Source organism: Oratosquilla oratoria, chromosome 12 (assembly GCF_046742065.1).
Source record: "Oratosquilla oratoria isolate Oo_2021 chromosome 12, ASM4674206v1, whole genome shotgun sequence".
Taxonomy (NCBI): Eukaryota; Metazoa; Arthropoda; class Malacostraca; order Stomatopoda; family Squillidae; genus Oratosquilla; species Oratosquilla oratoria.
The window spans coordinates 34,970,847-34,987,483 of NC_134788.1; the positions used below are offsets into that span (position 1 = coordinate 34,970,847).

Genomic DNA, 16,637 nt, shown 5'->3' on the forward strand with positions numbered 1-16,637 from the left:
TAATGGTGCTAATACACAAGAAATAGTACACTAGTACAGTAGTATTAGTATACTATTACATTAGTACTAGTACTCAAATAGTGTAAATCTTACACTAGTACATTAGTGATTATACACTAGTACAGAAATAATAGTACACTAATACACTACATTTAGTAAACTAGTACTAGTACACCTACAGTCGTACACTAATACTAGTACACTAGTAATTGTCCACTATTACACTACTAGTCCATTAGTGCACTAGCACTAACAGCTAGCACATTATTACTAGTCCACTAGTACTGCACTAGTATTTGTCCACTATTACACTACTAGTCCATTAGTGCACTAGCACTAACAGCTAGCACATTATTACTAGTCCACTAGTACTGCACTAGTATAGAAGTAGTGTCACTGATACTACAGTATTATACAAGTCCTCTAGTACACTATTACTAGTCTTCTAGTACTAGTCCATTAGTACACTGGTACTAGTCCACTAGTAAACTAATACTAGTACTAATACACTTCTAGGCCACTGTTACTATTCCACTAATACTATGCACAAATACACTAGTAATTGTATAATAATACACTAGTACTACTGCACTAATACAAGTGTACCTGTAATAGTACTAGTATTCTAGTGTACTTATACTAATATACCAGTGTACTAATACTACTGTATAATTGCACTTTTACTAGTGTACCAATACTAGGGTACTAGAATACCAGTAATAGTATACTAGTGCACTAGTGTACTAATACTAGTGACTTCCTACTAGTAGTACATTATTACTAGTATAGTAATACACTAGGATTAATTCACTAGTACACTTGTACATAATGAGTACTATTACTAATACACTCGGACACTAGCACTAGTAAGCTCGTCACTAGTGTTAATCGACTAGGACCCCACACCACTACTGTTACACTTCTACTTAAAGGTGTAGTAAACTAGTGCATTAATATAAATATACTAGAACTAGTACAAGTACACTACTAGTATTAATGCAGCACTAGTGCACCAGTACAAGTACATTAGTATTGATACACTAGTACTGGTATACTATTACCGGGACCCTACAAATGCACCAGTACTACTACGCTAGTAAACTAGAACTAGGACACTTGTACCAGTACATTATTACTGGTACACTAGTAAATTAGTACACTAGTATGATAGTATTAGCACACTATTACATTAGTACTGGTACACTAGTACTAGGGCATTACTCTAGAACTAGTACAACCACCACTTACAACCACGACTTAAAACGACCTACAACCACATATTACAATCTTGACGTACCACTACGACTTACAAACACCACTTGGGGATCGGTGCCACCGGTGGCCAGGGGTGATTGCTGCCGTTTGGCCCCCAACTCTTGGGGTTGGGGGGTGGTCCCACGACGTAGACCATATTTTACAGAATTTTTATGCTCTTTAATTCTGGTTGCCAAATCTCAAATTAAAGAGCATAAAAATTCTGTAAAATATGGTCAACAAAGTTCCGCGGTATTTCAGCACATTGCCAATAAAGATCGCATGCATTGGGATGATGCTGAAATAATTTATAAATCAACATGTAGCTTCAAAAGGGAAATAATAGTCTTCCCTGATTAAATATCTCCCTAATTTCAACATATCAAATGGTCAGTGGTCACCTGACTGCATTACCACCTCAGCAGTCAGCCAAGTGCTACCTCATATACTCCAAGGTCACAAAACCCCACGCGACCTGCGGAGCATCGGTCACGTTACCTGAGCTTGTTCCTTTTCCCACCTCACATTTTTGTATATAAGCATATGCCCTACACTATGTATTCATTCTGCTGAAGAGGGTCACAGTTAGTGATCGAAATATACAGAACGTTCGACATTAGTGTCTTCTTTTTCCGACTGTGGGATAAAATGTTTATTTTATCAATGTGCTACGACATTACTTTATAGTGATATATACATACTTATATACATATATATATATATAATAAGGACTACTATTACACAGGACGTGCGCACCCAGATCCCTGGATCCGCTAGTGGAGGCCATTGCTTTCTTTGTAGCCTAACATTTTATATTGGACAAATATATTAAAACTAGAAACCTAACATTCTATATAGCACAAATATATCAACTATTGACTTATTCAATGCAGTATTAGTTAACATAAACTTTTATAGTGAAATAAGAAACTATTTCTAAGGCACTATTATGCTTTGAAATGCCAATTTTAGCCGGACTTAACATGTATTATTGTATGAGGTTAGTGGACACCAGGGTTGGCGATTTTTTTATCTTGAAAAAATGTAATTTTCGCAGGAAAATTAATTTTTGCCTGATACAAACCTAAGGTACTCCTTACAATAGGATACACTTCGCGTAGCGCAAATATTTCTACCGCTAAATTAAAATCTTCACTCTGTGGGTCTAGGCAACGCTTATCCTCAGTAAGGGGCCCTATTGGGGCAAGGGGGGGCCCTTCCCCTCCATCACAAGTCTCGCACACTATACTCCATTCTCTGAGCCAGGTATGAAATTAAGCACAAGGTGTGTCAGGCAAGGAGAAGGAACTGTTTAGAGGGGTGGTTGAGGAGGGCCATTAGAGGTAAGGAGTACCTCAGGTTTGTATCAGGAAAAAATTAATTTTCCTGCGAAAATTACATTTGTTCCGAAGAATACAAACTCTTCGGTACTCCTTACAATAGGAGACTCGGACTTAGGAGGGAAGGAGGTTGTTATCTAGCCTGGAAAACCCCCGTAAGGAAAATTTAGTGTGCCAAGACTACGTTGACCAGACCCCTATACATTCCCCTCACTTTGAAGTGCACCCTTTTCTGTTCCCTGGAGTGGAGACAGACAGGTTATACTCACTTTTGTACCACTGAAGGGCTTGAATTGATTCCCTTGGAATGCAGGAGAGCCCTCAAGTGAGGTAAGGGAATGTAGGAGTATGAGAAGGACGTTGGAAAGTTATCCCTGCGGTTGCCGAGCCAGAACCTGGATGATTTGTCAGGGTTGGCTGTGTGCTCTTGGGGAGGGGTATGTCATTTCAGGACTTCTTGGGTGGCCACTATGGGGCCCAAAAAGAAGTTCCCTAAAGATTCCCACATAACTTCTTTGAGGTAAAAGGAAGTGAACGTATTCTGCCTCTTCCATATACCTGCTTGAAGAACCTGGTTGACTGACAGATTCTTTCTGAAGACTAGGGAGGTCCCCACTGCCCTCAGGTCATGGGCTTTCGCCTTAGGACAATCTGTGTGGTTCATGTTGTAGGCTCTGCGGATGACTTCCTTGATCCAGTAAGAAATGGAATTCTTAGTGATGGGCTTTGGTCTACCTTTAGTAGAGACGAACAACCTCTGTAATTCTGGTCTAAGATGTTTGGTTCTCTTGAGGTAGGTCCAGATGGCTCGTACTGGGCGTAGTGCTGTTTCAGTCTGTTCTCCCCCTACAAATTCGTCTAAGGACGGAACACTAAAGGACCAGAATGTAGGGACGGATTTGTCAGGATCTTGGTTTTTGGCAATGAATTGGGGCATGAAAGTGAAGGAGACCTCTTTCCATCCTTTGGAATGGGCGACTCTATAAGAGATGGCGTGTAACTCCCCTACTCTCTTGGAAGATGCCAGGGCTAGCAGAAAAACTGTCTTCAAGGTGAGGTCCTTCAGATGTGCCTCTCGGAGGGGTTCGTAAGGGGGACCCCTCAGAGAGTTCAGGACTAATGCCACATCCCACGGAGGAGATTGAGTGCTGAAGGGTTCTTGTGCCAAGCCCCGTTGATGGGTTGATGTAGAAGATCTGGTCTTCCCTGAAGGGCCAGAGGCTCTTCTACTGCTAGATCGAGGGCGTCTGGAAACCATGGGGCTTCGGGCCACCAAGGAGCGATCAAAGTCATCCGAAGGTTGGATGCGTTTCTTGCTCTCTGGAGTACCTTGTGGAGCAAGGGAAACGGTGGGAAAGCGTAGGTGTCCAGGTTGTCCCAACTTTGCAGAAGAGCATCTTCTCCTGCTGCCAGAGGATCCGGGAGAGGGCTGAAATATATTGGGAGTTGGTGATTCCATCTCGTGGCGAAAAGGTCCACTAGAGGGGAGCCCCATTTGCTGAGGATGAAGTTCGCTACTTCTTGATGGAGGGACCATTCTGTGCTGATTATCTGATTCTTCCTGCTGAGGTGGTCCGCCCAGACATTCCTCTTCCCTGGGATGTAGCGGGCTTTGAGTGACACTTGGAGATTCTCGGCTAGGTTGAGGATGTCCATCGTCAGAAGGCATAGTTCCTGGGAGACTGTGCCCCCTTGCTTGTTCAGGTAGGCTACTACCGAGGAATTGTCCGACATTATGCCCACTACTTTCCCCGAGACTTGATCCTTGAAGTGACGGAGAGCCAGGAGTACTGCTTTCAACTCTAGCCAGTTGATATGGGCTGTCCGCTCGACTGTGGACCAGGAACCGCTGATGTGATCGTCGTTGAGGTGGGCTCCCCAGCCCTCCATGGAGGCATCGGAGAACAGGAGGACTTCGGGGGGAGATGGGCCGAGGGGCATCCCCACGAGCAGGTTGCACGGGTCCTTCCACCAGAGAAGAGAATCCTTGACTTCTTCGGTGAGGGAGATGTGTTGTAGGGGTTCTCCCTCTTGCGGGGCCCACTGAGACTCGAGGAGCCACTGTAGCGGTCGCATTCTTTGCCTGCTCCTGGGGATGAATCTCTCTACGGAGGCCATATGGCCCAGGAGGATTTGGCATTGTTTCGCCGTCAGGAACCCGGTCGATAGTGCCTGTGCAACTAGAGAAGTGAGATTCTGGATCCTCTTTTCTACTGGGAAGGACTTCATTAGGGAGGAGTCCAGGACCATACCCAGGTACGTGGCTCTCTGTCTTGGTAAGAAATCTGACTTTTCCGGGTTGACTACGGTGCCCAATTTCCGGACGAAGGTTAGGACCATTCTCAGGTGTTCTTGGCATAGCTGGGCGGAATGTGCAAGGATCAGCCAGTCGTCCAGGTAACGGAGTAGGCGAATCTGGAGTGGGACCACGCTGAAACGAGTTTGAACACTCTGGTGAAGACTTGGGGTGCTGTGGAAAGTCCGAAGCATAGGCAGATGAACTGGAAGGTGTTGCCCCTGTGGACGATTCTGAGGAATTTCCTGGAGGAGGGATGCACTGGTATTTGGAAATAGGCATCTTGGAGGTCCAGCGACACCATGAAGTCCCCTTCCCTGATAGACTCCCTTACGGACTCTGGGGTGTCCATTCGGAACTTCGTCAGGGAAAGGAACTTGTTGAGTGGAGACAAACCGATGACTGGTCTCCACCATGTTCGGGGGAATCAGCATGCGGGTTAGAAGGGAGGCCCTCTTCAATGGAGCATAAATTTCTCTGAGGAGGGGATCACTGGGGTCTCCTAGTATGGTGTCTCTCCTGCGTGACTCGATGTTGGCCCAAGACGTTGAGAGGCAGGCCGCTTGATGCTTCAGGGCTCTGCTCGAGCTTTCCAATAGAGCCTGGAGGTTGCATTTCTCCTGGGGTTGCAGCTCGGGTAAAAACTCCCATACTGAAGCCAAGACGCGTTCCAGCCAGGAGTTCACCGCGAGAGATAGAGCCAGGCCCTGAACGAGGTCGCTGGATTCTCTGCCGGAAAGGATGACGTTTCCTCTGAGCAGGGAATCCACGTCCGCTTTGACAAGCTCTGGTAACCGAGCCGGGATCAAGGCTTCTTTAAGGTTTGTCCCTGATGGGATGTAGAAGCGATTTCCTGTTTCACTGGAACAGAGCGCCAGCGCGGTCTTTCGGTTGTCCGGTTTGTGAGTGCGTCGGAGGCCTGGTTCATGGCTCTTACCGTCTGTGTACTCCATGGGAGTTGGATTGGAGGTGGTTTTGTTGTTTGAGAATTGCCCGTCCTGAAGATTTCCGACTCGAACGTGGCTTCCTCTTCTTGTGGAGGGCTCAGTTGATTAGCTCTCTTAACTTTAGAGAGGATCTCTGAGAAGGAGGGTTTAACCACCATCGGGGATTCCGATTGGGAATCCTGCGAAGTTTTGTAACTTGCCCTCTCATCCCCGGTGCTGTGGACGTCGTCGTCGTCGTCGTAGCTGGCGTCTGTCCGGTCAGCGAGAAACACCGCGTCTTCATCCTCGTCCCTGATCGGTTCGGGGGGGGGGCGTTCCGATCAGCTGAAACATGTTCTAGGGGGGCTCTTGTGGGCGTTGAATCCTTGCGAACTTCGGAGTCCAATAGGAACTTTTCCTGAGTTACCCGGATGAATTCGCGTCGTTCATCCATCATCTGTTCTTTCATTGTGTGAAAGAGGGAATAGATAGTGGGGAGAAGTTCCTGTAAATGCCCGCTTGCAGAGTCGCGATTAGGTTCAGATGGTCCGGGGGACCCTAAGGAGAGGCTCTCTCTCCTGGTAGAGGTGGGTGGGTTTACCCGCAAGCAACGCGCGCGTAGGCCCACCTCTGTCCTCGTGATCAAAGGGCATGGAAAGGCCTCCGTTGATCACCCGGCTCTTCCTAGGATGGGTTTTACGCGTAATGCGGGATTCCTGAGTAGAAGAGGCTGAGGGGCTCTTTGTCTTCGAACCCGGGTTCTTTGTCCGTGTCGGCGTCCAGTTTCCGGGATGGGTCGAGGGCAAGCCGCAAGCGACCTCATCCGGGAAAAATCTCGTACAGGAGCGGTAGCTAGAGGTGGCCGGAGGCGCATGTCCGTCTACGCTAACCGTCCTGGTTGAAGGAATAGAGGACAACTTGGCCTGAGAATGACTCGAGGTGGACGTTGTACCACTTTCCTGTCTACTACGCTTTGGAGGAGGGAGAGAATTGCTCGTCGCCTCTGAAGCCGTAGTCTGTCTTCTCTTGTTTTTGGGGGGTGAAGGTGGAAGCCATCCGAGATGGATCGATGGCAAGCCGCAAGCGACCTCCTCCGGGAAAAAGCTCGTACAGGAGCGGTAGCTAGAGGTGGCCGGAGGCGCATGTCCGTCTACGCTAACCGTCCTGGTTGAAGGAATAGAGGACAACTTGGCCTGAGAATGACTCGAGGTGGACGTTGTACCACTTTCCTTTCTACTGCGCTTTGGAGGAGGGAGAGAATTGCTCGTCGCCTCTGAAGCCGTAGTCTGCCTTCTCTAGTTTTTGGGGGGTGAAGGTGGAAGCCCTTTCCTATGCTTGCGCACCTATTTCCCAGCATGCTCTTTCCTGTGAACATGAAAGTACACGGACCACTGACTATTATCCCACTGAATGCACGTCTCACACGGGGATGAAGGTGAACACTTAAGAGCTCTACACTTGATACACCAAATGTGAGAATCCGCTTGGGCTGGCGGTAAGGGGGTGAGACAAAGGTATCTCCCTTCGGCGAAGGCACACAACCTATCTTGAACAACAACAATACTGGAACCAGATTCCATACTTACAGTGAAGGGTAGGATACCCGGTGGCGGTTAGGGGAATAATACAGGAAATGGAGAGGGCACTCAAGAAATTCCAGGACACAGGATGGCGTAGGTAAACCCCGATGAAATTGAAGGACGACGAACTCCTTAGTGTCCTGGGAGTGAGCTGGCGACAATCGAAGCGGGTTGCTTGATTTTCGGCACACAACGTAAATATTGAACCGTTGATTAATTAACGGTTCGTTGCCGTGCCGTGCTATAAGGGATTTTGACTGAAAATCGGCCCAATAAGGGGGAAACCGATAAAAACTAAATAGGTATAGTTGAGAGATGTTCACTTGCTGACTACCGCGAAAGAATGGAGTGTAGTGTGCGAGACTTGTGGTGGAGGGGAAGGGCCCCCTTGCCCCAATAGGGCCCCTTACTGAGGATAAGCGTTGCCCAGACCCACAGAGTGAAGATTTTAATTTAGCTGTAGAAATATTTGCGCTACGCGAAGTGTATCCCATTGTAATGAGTACCGAAGATTTTGTATTCCTCGGAACAAATATATATATAATATATATATATATATATATATATATATAATATATATATATATATATATATATATATATATATATATATATATCTTCTTTGTACATCTTTTTTAAATCCAAGTAATTTAAACCACACGTACAAGTATGTTTTAAATCACAAGTAATTTTAAATGTGTCCAAAACACGAAAATAATTCTAATAGCCATCAGATACGAGTTTCATAATTTGAAATAGCGTTCAGTAAAAGGGAGTGTACATCTTTAAGTGTATTTGGTAGAATACAATTCGTGTTGCCTTATATACATCTGGCATGATCGTGCAGTTTTATTGGTCATTGGTTACACCTAAATCACGGTACGATTAGAGTATTAATCTGGGAATCATGCTATTGATAATGCATCAAGAACCAGTCACAATCCGCGTTGAAAACTTAATACGGCACATTTATCAAAATTTAATGCTATCTTTGTATCTTACACACACACACACACACATGCACACGCATATTTTAAATCTGTATTCACAGTTGAAAATACACAAAATTGGGATGAAGGAGAGAAAGATCCCCCAATGGAAGAAATAATTGTGACACAGAGAGAAATAAGGGACCAAATAATAAACCTTGATGTCGGAACATTGGAGGAAGATCAGCAACGCAGAAGCATCGCTCAATATCATATCAGCTGAGATGGCTGACGAATTATTTAATGCAATTCCTTTTGATGTCTCTGTTTTACAATTTCTCTCGTTAGCCTCCCTCCAAGCCCAGTATGAGATTAAAGCACATATTCCTAAGCCCTTTCATTTCTCTTATGGGTTTGTCAGATTATCAGGCCGACACTATTCTATCACCAGCAAGTTCCAATTTGCCCACCAACTTGTAAAGCTCTACAATTAAAGGAGTCACCCATTTAAGCAAGACCTTTATTCAAGTTACCCTACAAAACTTCTTATCTAATATTGAGACATAAAGAGTTACAAGAACGTTCTAATAATGTATACTACACTAATAACAATATTATTCAAGGTGGAAACAATCATGGCAACAAACATAATTTCATTTCACCTGTTCCTTACTCCAGCCTCCAGATCATCACCACTGCCAATAAATATTTCATAAGAACTCCATTCTCCACTTCCTACGAACTTGCACTGCACTTTATAATATACTATGTACCATCACTAACAATACTGTCAATAATACATCAAACACATTATCTAAGTTAACACAAAAGTGGTGACAGTGAAACACAAGAGGCACGGAATCGTGGGCTGCTGTGCGGTGTGCAATATGGCCAGCCGCATCTAACCGTGTGACGTTAATCTTAATCATTTGTGAGCATCCTGCGCCGTAAAGGTCACTTGACTTTTTATCTTGTATGGGTCGGCATGTAGTTTTTGAGATGATGCTTTCTCCTGCAAAATGCGTCGCAAAGGTCACGCCCCAAAGGTTCCTCTACTGTGTAGGTCGCTATTTGGATTTTTTGCGTCAAAAAGCTCACACTTGAAAAGCGTGTCTTCTGTGTAGGTCATAACATGATATCGAGGATTTAATTTTGTATAAGCTGCGTCGCAATGGTCATATTTGAAAGAAATTTCTCATGTGTAGGTCGATATGTGATATTTCGCACTGAAAGGTGTATCGTAAAGGTCACATTTGTATAGTCTCTCATAAGAACATAAAAATGAAGGAAACTGCAAGAGACCATAAGGCCTACACTAGGCAGCTCCGTATCCATCACCACTTGTCATCCCCATCCATAAAGTTGTCTAATCGTTTCTTAAAGCAACTGGTAGTTTCAGCGCTTACTACATGGTTACTAAGTTTATTCCATTTGTCGACCACCCTATTAGTAGGCCCAAACCAATTCTTGCCTATTTCCTTCTTAAATCTAAATTTGTCCAGCATATAACCATCACTACGAGTCCTGCCGTTGTTTTAATATGATGACCTTGTTTGCATCACCCTTGTTAAAGCCTTTGATCCACTTGAACACCTCTATTAGATCACCCCGCACTCTGCGTCTTTCCAGAGAGTGTAAGTTAAGGTGCCTAAGCCTCTCTTCATAAGACAAATTTCTGAGTCCATGTATCATTTTGGTCATTCTTCTCTGTACTGATTCTAATGAATTGATGTCCATTCTGTAGGACGGAGACCAAAACTGTACCGCATAGTCAAGGATAGAGTTTAATAATTACCTCTGCACTTCTATTCGTTACCGTCCTTGCAATGAAACTTAACGCTCTATTAGCTTTATGGTTTTAAGGTCCAGACTCACTAGAACTCCCAAGTCTCTCTCGCACTCAGTTTTCTCTAAAAGCGTGTTATCTAAGCTGTATCTATTTTCGGGGTTGTGTAGCCCTACGGTTAACACGCTACACTTAGATATATTGGAGTTCATTTGCCATTTCACCGACCATGTGAACAATTTGTTAAGATTATCCTGCAGAATCTCTGCGTCGTATCCTGACCTAATTCTGCGTTATTTTTAGTGTCGACCGCAAACTTACTAACATCACTATTCATCCCACCGTCTAAGTCGTTTATGTACATAATGAACAACAAGGGACCCGGTGGGATCATCACGTGATATTTGAGACCACTTGTTCCCTTAATGGTTGCGTGACAAATGTCACACTAGAGAGGTTGGTCTCCTGTGTGGGTCACCACATGACATTGAAGATTTGACTTTCTTGTAAAGGTTGCGTCGCAAAGGTCACACTGGAAAGGTTTCTCTTCTGTGTGGTTCATTACGTGACGTCGAAGAGCTGATTTTAATTTGAAACCCACGTCGCAAAGGTCACACTGGTAAGGTTTCTCTCCTGTGTGGGTCATCATGTGGTCTTTGAGATTATGCTTTTCTCTGAAAACTGCGTCGCAAAGGTCACACTGGAAAGATTTCTCGTCTGTGTGGATCATCACGTGACGTCGAAGATTTGACTCTGTTATGAAAGCCGCGTCGCAAAAGTCACACTGGAAAGGCTTCTCTTCTGTGTGGGTCATCACGTGATATCGAAGATTTGTGTTCGTTATGAAAGCTGCGTCGCAAAGGTCACATTGGAAAGGTTTTTCTCCTGTGTGGGTCATCATGTGGTCTTTTAGATGATGCTTTCCTCTAAAAACTGCGTCGCAAAGGTCACATTTGAAAGGTTTCTCTCCTGTGTGGGTCATCAGGTGACGTTGAAGACTTGACTTTGTTGTGAAGCCCGCGTCGCAAATATCACACATGAAAGGTTTCTCTCCTGTGTGGGTCATCACATGACGTCGAAGACTTGACCTTGTTGTAAAAGCCGCGTCGCAAAGGTCACACTTGAAAGGTTTCTCTCCTGTATGGGTCATCACGTGATAATTGAGACTATTCGCTCCCTTGAAAGTTGCTTCGCAAAGGTCACACTTGAAAGGCTTCTCTCCTGTGTGGGTCATCACGTGATTTTTGAGAGCGCTCGTTCCCTTGAAAGTTGCGTCACATAGGTCACACTTGAAAGGTTTCTCTTCTGTGTGGGTCATCATGTGACGTCGAATATTCCCCTTTCTTGAGAAAGTTGCATGGCAAAGGTCACAGTTGAAAGGCTTCTCTTTTGTGTGAGTCATCATGTGATATTTGAGAGCACTCGTTCTTTTGAAAGTTGTGTGGCAAAAGGTACACTGGAACGGTTTCTCCCCTGTGTGGGCCATCACGTGACATCGAAGATTTGATTTTGTTGTGAAAGCTGCTTCGCAAAGGTCACACTTAAAAGGCTTCTCTCCTGTATGGGTCATCACGTGATATTGAAGATTTGATTTTGTTGTGAAAGCTGCTTCACAAAGGTTACACTTGAAAGGCTTATCTCCTGTATGGGTCAGCACGTGATAATTGAGACCACTCGTCCCCTTGAAAGTTGCGTCGCAAAGGTCACATTTGAAAGGTTTCTCTTCTGTGTGGGTCATCATGTGACGTCGAAGATTAGCCTTCGTTTTGAAAGTTGCGTCGCAAAGGTTACACTGGAAAGGTTTACCTCCTGTGTGGCTCGTTATATGCCTTTTGAGACTACTCTTGTGGGAGAATTTGGCATCGCATGAGCCACACTGGAATGATTTTTCTCCGGCTTCCATAGCGAATGTACAGAATTGAAGGGCAATTCTCCAAATGAAATATAGATTGTTAAATCCTGGACCTGAAAACATATACATAAGCTTTTAAACGTTTGTAAACATGTTTTAATCATAAGAAATGTATTGGATATTGAATATAAAGTTATAATTCAACACCAATACGTCCAAACTTATCGATATACGTAGAAATACACGATAAATCCATACGTCATATGAAATACTGGAAAATAGCGAGAAGAATATGTTCGTTGTCATTTGGCACAGCTAACACCCTCTTACAAAATGTTTCCCAACACTCCTAGCAAACAGAAGAAGAGATAGCCAAAAATTTGTTTGCTGTCATTTGGGATAGGTACAATAATGAAACTATAAGTATAATGACCAATCTAGGTTTCAATTTCGTCAACAATTGGTCCCATAGTGTCGAAAGAATTTCGTGACAAACTATGGCAGGCAGACAAACAATCTGAACTTCTCAGATCCTTATACTACACGCATACACTATGTTTGCATTGCCCCTAGTTTCTCCTTGAGGCTGGCGTTGATGGGGGAGATATTTTCGTGATAGCCGACCTTTCCGGTTGTTTTGCGTGTGGCAGGGCATTGCATCTTCACTAAGGGAAGAGGCCAAACGCAGAGTATGGCAGTCCAATATATTTTACGTTTCGCCCAGTGTATGCGTGTAGTATAAGGACTCCCATACTCTGCGTTTGGCCTCTTCCCTACAGAGCTGTTGCAGTCATTGCTGCTTTTACTCATCTTCACTAACTTTGCTGGGCATCTTGGGTTCCAGGCGTGGTGCGTTTGTTTGCAATTCGGGCAGCAGGGTTTTACAGGCTGATTTTTGGGAACTACGATAACTACTGCATCGTATTTGAGGGAGATATAAACGCTCACCACTCCATACTCTCCTTCAGCAACCAACGCCAAAGGACACCACGTCGCACATCTCCTCGACGAGTTCCAGGACGTCTGCCTCCTACACAAATAGGTAAGCACAAAACTAGTGTCTACCGGTCCCAGATTTCATCTTTACATTCTTTAAGCACTCTGAAAAAAAAAAAAAAAAAAAAAAAAAAAAATCTGGACCCGGGGATTTTGTGGCTTTAAATCTATCAATCTGTTTCACTATCTTATTAATGCTGATGTTAGTCTACTTCACCTCCAATGACAATCGGATCGCAGTCAGGTACCACATCTAACTTCTCATTTGTAAACACGTCTCGCTCATTTCCCTCCGTTTCTATCATAACATCTTCGACGTTTTTATTTGAGCCTATCCTTTCATTATTTTTTGTACTGAAAGAGATGAGAGAAACCTTTTGGGTTGGATCTCGCTTGTCTGGCAACCTTAATTCCGAAGTTACGTTTCGCTGCGCGCGTGTTCTTTTTAACTAGTCTAACCACATCGTTATATTTAGATCTAATGTGTGTTTCCCCGTTTTTTCTGCCGTGAAGCCTCCTTATTATTCCAACTTCGATTTTCAGCCTATCCGTCATCCATCTGACAGTATTAGTATTGGATCTTATTGTTTTGAGGGGAATAATAAATATATTTTATGCATTCAAAATCAAAGCTGTTAGGATATTGTACATTTCATTCAGATCGCTGACCCTGCTGTTGACCTCACGCTTGAGAGTGACCTGACCCAAGGTACGCATACTACCCTCCGTGACCCGACACCTGACTGAGCTAATGACGTTCGTATTGACCGCGTATCTTATTCTGTTATAGTCCTCTGGGTTGGTCTTATGACCAATTGTCCTAAAAAAAAAAAAAAAAAAAAAAAAAAAAAATCAGAATTGGCTCTCCTCAAGTCAGGTATTAGGACGTTAGTTGTACTATTCAATATATCAAATAATTTTGATGATCTCCAGAGCTAGCCCTAGACTATCTCCCATTTTTACGCTTCTCATTAGATACTCATATTTAGTTAATAGTAAGTCCAGTATTCTCTCCTCTCGGTGGTAGTGTTGGGAGACTTGGGAGCGTGAGTTGGTGATGTAGAAATTGATGGTGTAGTTGGGAGATATGGTATACCACCAGGAAGAAATGAATGTGGAAAGAAACTGTTGGAGATGTGTATGAAACAGGAGATAGTGATTGGATACAACCCCCTACAAAATGTTAGGTTAGGTATTATCGACCCCCTCTCAACCTCCATTTATCAATCCCTTGGATACCCACATCAACCACCTTGGAACCCCCCCCCCCCTATCTATCCAGTGCTCGGCGAATATGTATCACACGGCCTCTGCCAAGTTTTATTCTATTGGCGTTTAAAACGGTTGAATGGGAACACCACGAACTTCATCTCACGACAGAATACCGGACCTCGTTCTTTCCTGATAACGGGTAGTCATACTTTGTCTTATTTTGCGCATAATTTTACATTTATTTGGGTTCAATTTCAAGTAAAATTCCAGAAACACGCAAGCACGAATATCTATCATGAAACTTATGTTGTCCAATAGCTTCTAAACTAATATAATCTAACCTAACACAATTCCATAGGGGACAAAATTCAAGAGAAAAATAAAAAATAAAAAATAAACAAGTGAATGTGTTTGCGTAATACTGGAATATAATCTAGTTGTTGTTTTTTTATGGGGGTATGATTATTAGTTTGCATTGTATTTTGTAGGCTAATGCTCCTGCAGCCATTCCCCTCCACAAGTTTGAAATATTTGGCTTCTTTCACTACTTGACTTAGTCTCCTGCTAACCTACAGCACTCTTACTGGAGTATCCAGCACCTAAATAGCTACAATCATAATGGTCTGCAAATTACAGGTATATCCAACCATGTACCTGACTGGTAAACACAAATAATATTTTTCATTACCTGTGTGGCTTCCTTCTTTGCTTGCAATCTTTGTGACACTTCAACGAAGATCTCCAAGGAGTTTCAATTATTCTTGCAATTCTAATGTTATCTCCTTTAGAAATGACTTGACGTTATTTACACTTTCCCAAGGAAAATGTTCTTATCAGAGAAAAAGAAAACTTAAATCATATGCTCTATGAGGGGGTAGCTACACTTTTTACTTCCTTATTCGGGAATCTACTATTTTGCAAGCTGGAACGCTTTTTTCCTTACTACTCATGAGTTTGAGAAACCATAGTTATTAGAATGCCTGGAATGTATCTGGGGCTTTGACACTGTTGCTATATTAGTGGATGGTAAATTATTAAAAAAGGAAGATGGAGTAACGATGGGCTCTTGGTGTTTTTCTTGCAAAATTCTGTGTGGGTTTGGTCATAAGAACATAATAATGGGGGAGACTACAGAAGACCATTAAGCCTACACCAGACAATTCGCTATCCCTTGCCACTTGTCATTCCTATCCATAAATATATCTTCTTTTAAAACAATCAATTGTTTTGACGGTCACTGCATGTCTTCCATTCATTAACCACTCTGTTGGTAAACCAATTCTTTGCATAAACACGGCAAAGGAAACATGGATTGGAAATGAAGCGTTTATTTTTGACGTTTCGTCTATTGGCTTTCTCAAAGGAATTGCGATTTGCTATTTGTTAGGTAAGACCACCCGCTTGCGCGGGATCGGTTTTTGTGAAGCGCTATACTCGCTTCACGATTGGCTGTCTCAGCGGGCCAATCAGAACACAGCGTTCTACGCTCGCATACCCCCTTGAGCTGCAAAGCATGTATATAAACTCTGCACGTATCCAGTATGCTCATTCCTTTGAGAAAGTCAATAGACAAAACGTCAGGAATAAACGTTTCACTTCCAGTCCATGTTTCCTTTGCCATGTTTATGCAATTTGTTCACATGGATTTTCAAACCAATTCTTGTCTATTTCCTTCTTAAACCTAAATTTCTCCAATTGAAACAAAAATTTCAGGTGTTATTTTGTAGTTGTTACGCTGAATCATTATCATCAGATCACTGAGAGAGAGAGAGAGAGAACGAGAGAGAGAGAGAGAGAGAGAGACAGGGGGAGGGAGAAACACAAACAAAATGAAATAACCAGTTGGCTGACATTACAGTGTTTGCTCAACTTGATATTAACACTACGCTCCACCGCCTCTAGGAAAAGAATAATATATCCGCGAACGCCCAGCCACGGTCTACCGGCACTGGGAAGCCGAAGTCAATCAGCAGTTCGACGAAGATGTCAGAAAAGGAGTCATCCAGCCCGGCCATAGCTGCCTGAGAGACCACAGAGCGGTGCGAAAGGACGGTCGCGGTGGTAAAAAAAAAAAATCGGTCAACATTGGAGCAGAGTGGTTTTCCAGGAGCTGAATGCATGGTGCCTCCGGGAGACTCACCACACGCTAGCAACATTCGACGTGGCCTCAGGTATCTCAGCCAAATTATACAAGACTCTGGCCGACGCTCACTCGGGCTTCAACCATATGTAGCTAGACAAAGTGAGCAGGCCCCTTAATACCTTCATGACGCACTAGAGCCGGTACCACTACTGCCGGAAACCTATGGAGCACTGCTCAGCCGGCGACACTTACACCAAAAGGTTCGACGACGTCATCCATGACCTGCCTTGGAAGTACAAGATTGTAAACGACACCCTGCTCTACGATGTGAGTGTAAAAAAGACGCTCTAGCGTGCCCACCAATTCTCAGAGATGTGTACTAAA

At 43.7% G+C, this 16,637-nt stretch overlaps 1 protein-coding gene across 2 annotated transcripts in view; it reads right to left on the minus strand.

Moving 5' to 3' along the window:
* LOC143031368 (uncharacterized) overlaps positions 1-14,977 on the minus strand; it is a 66,045-nt gene extending 51,068 nt beyond the window's left edge. The window contains exons 1-2 of one of the 2 annotated variants that reach the window (XM_076195096.1): positions 14,859-14,977; positions 9,240-12,075 (exon numbers count right to left, since the gene is read on the minus strand). In XM_076195096.1, coding sequence (XP_076051211.1) covers positions 10,559-12,013 — 1,455 coding nt within the window. In that variant the 5' untranslated portion in view covers positions 12,014-12,075; positions 14,859-14,977 and the 3' untranslated portion in view covers positions 9,240-10,558. Of the gene's footprint in view, positions 1-9,239; positions 12,076-14,858 lie in introns of those variants that run through there. The other variant, XR_012966997.1, reaches the window with a different exon arrangement.
* Positions 14,978-16,637: the final 1,660 nt, after the last annotated feature.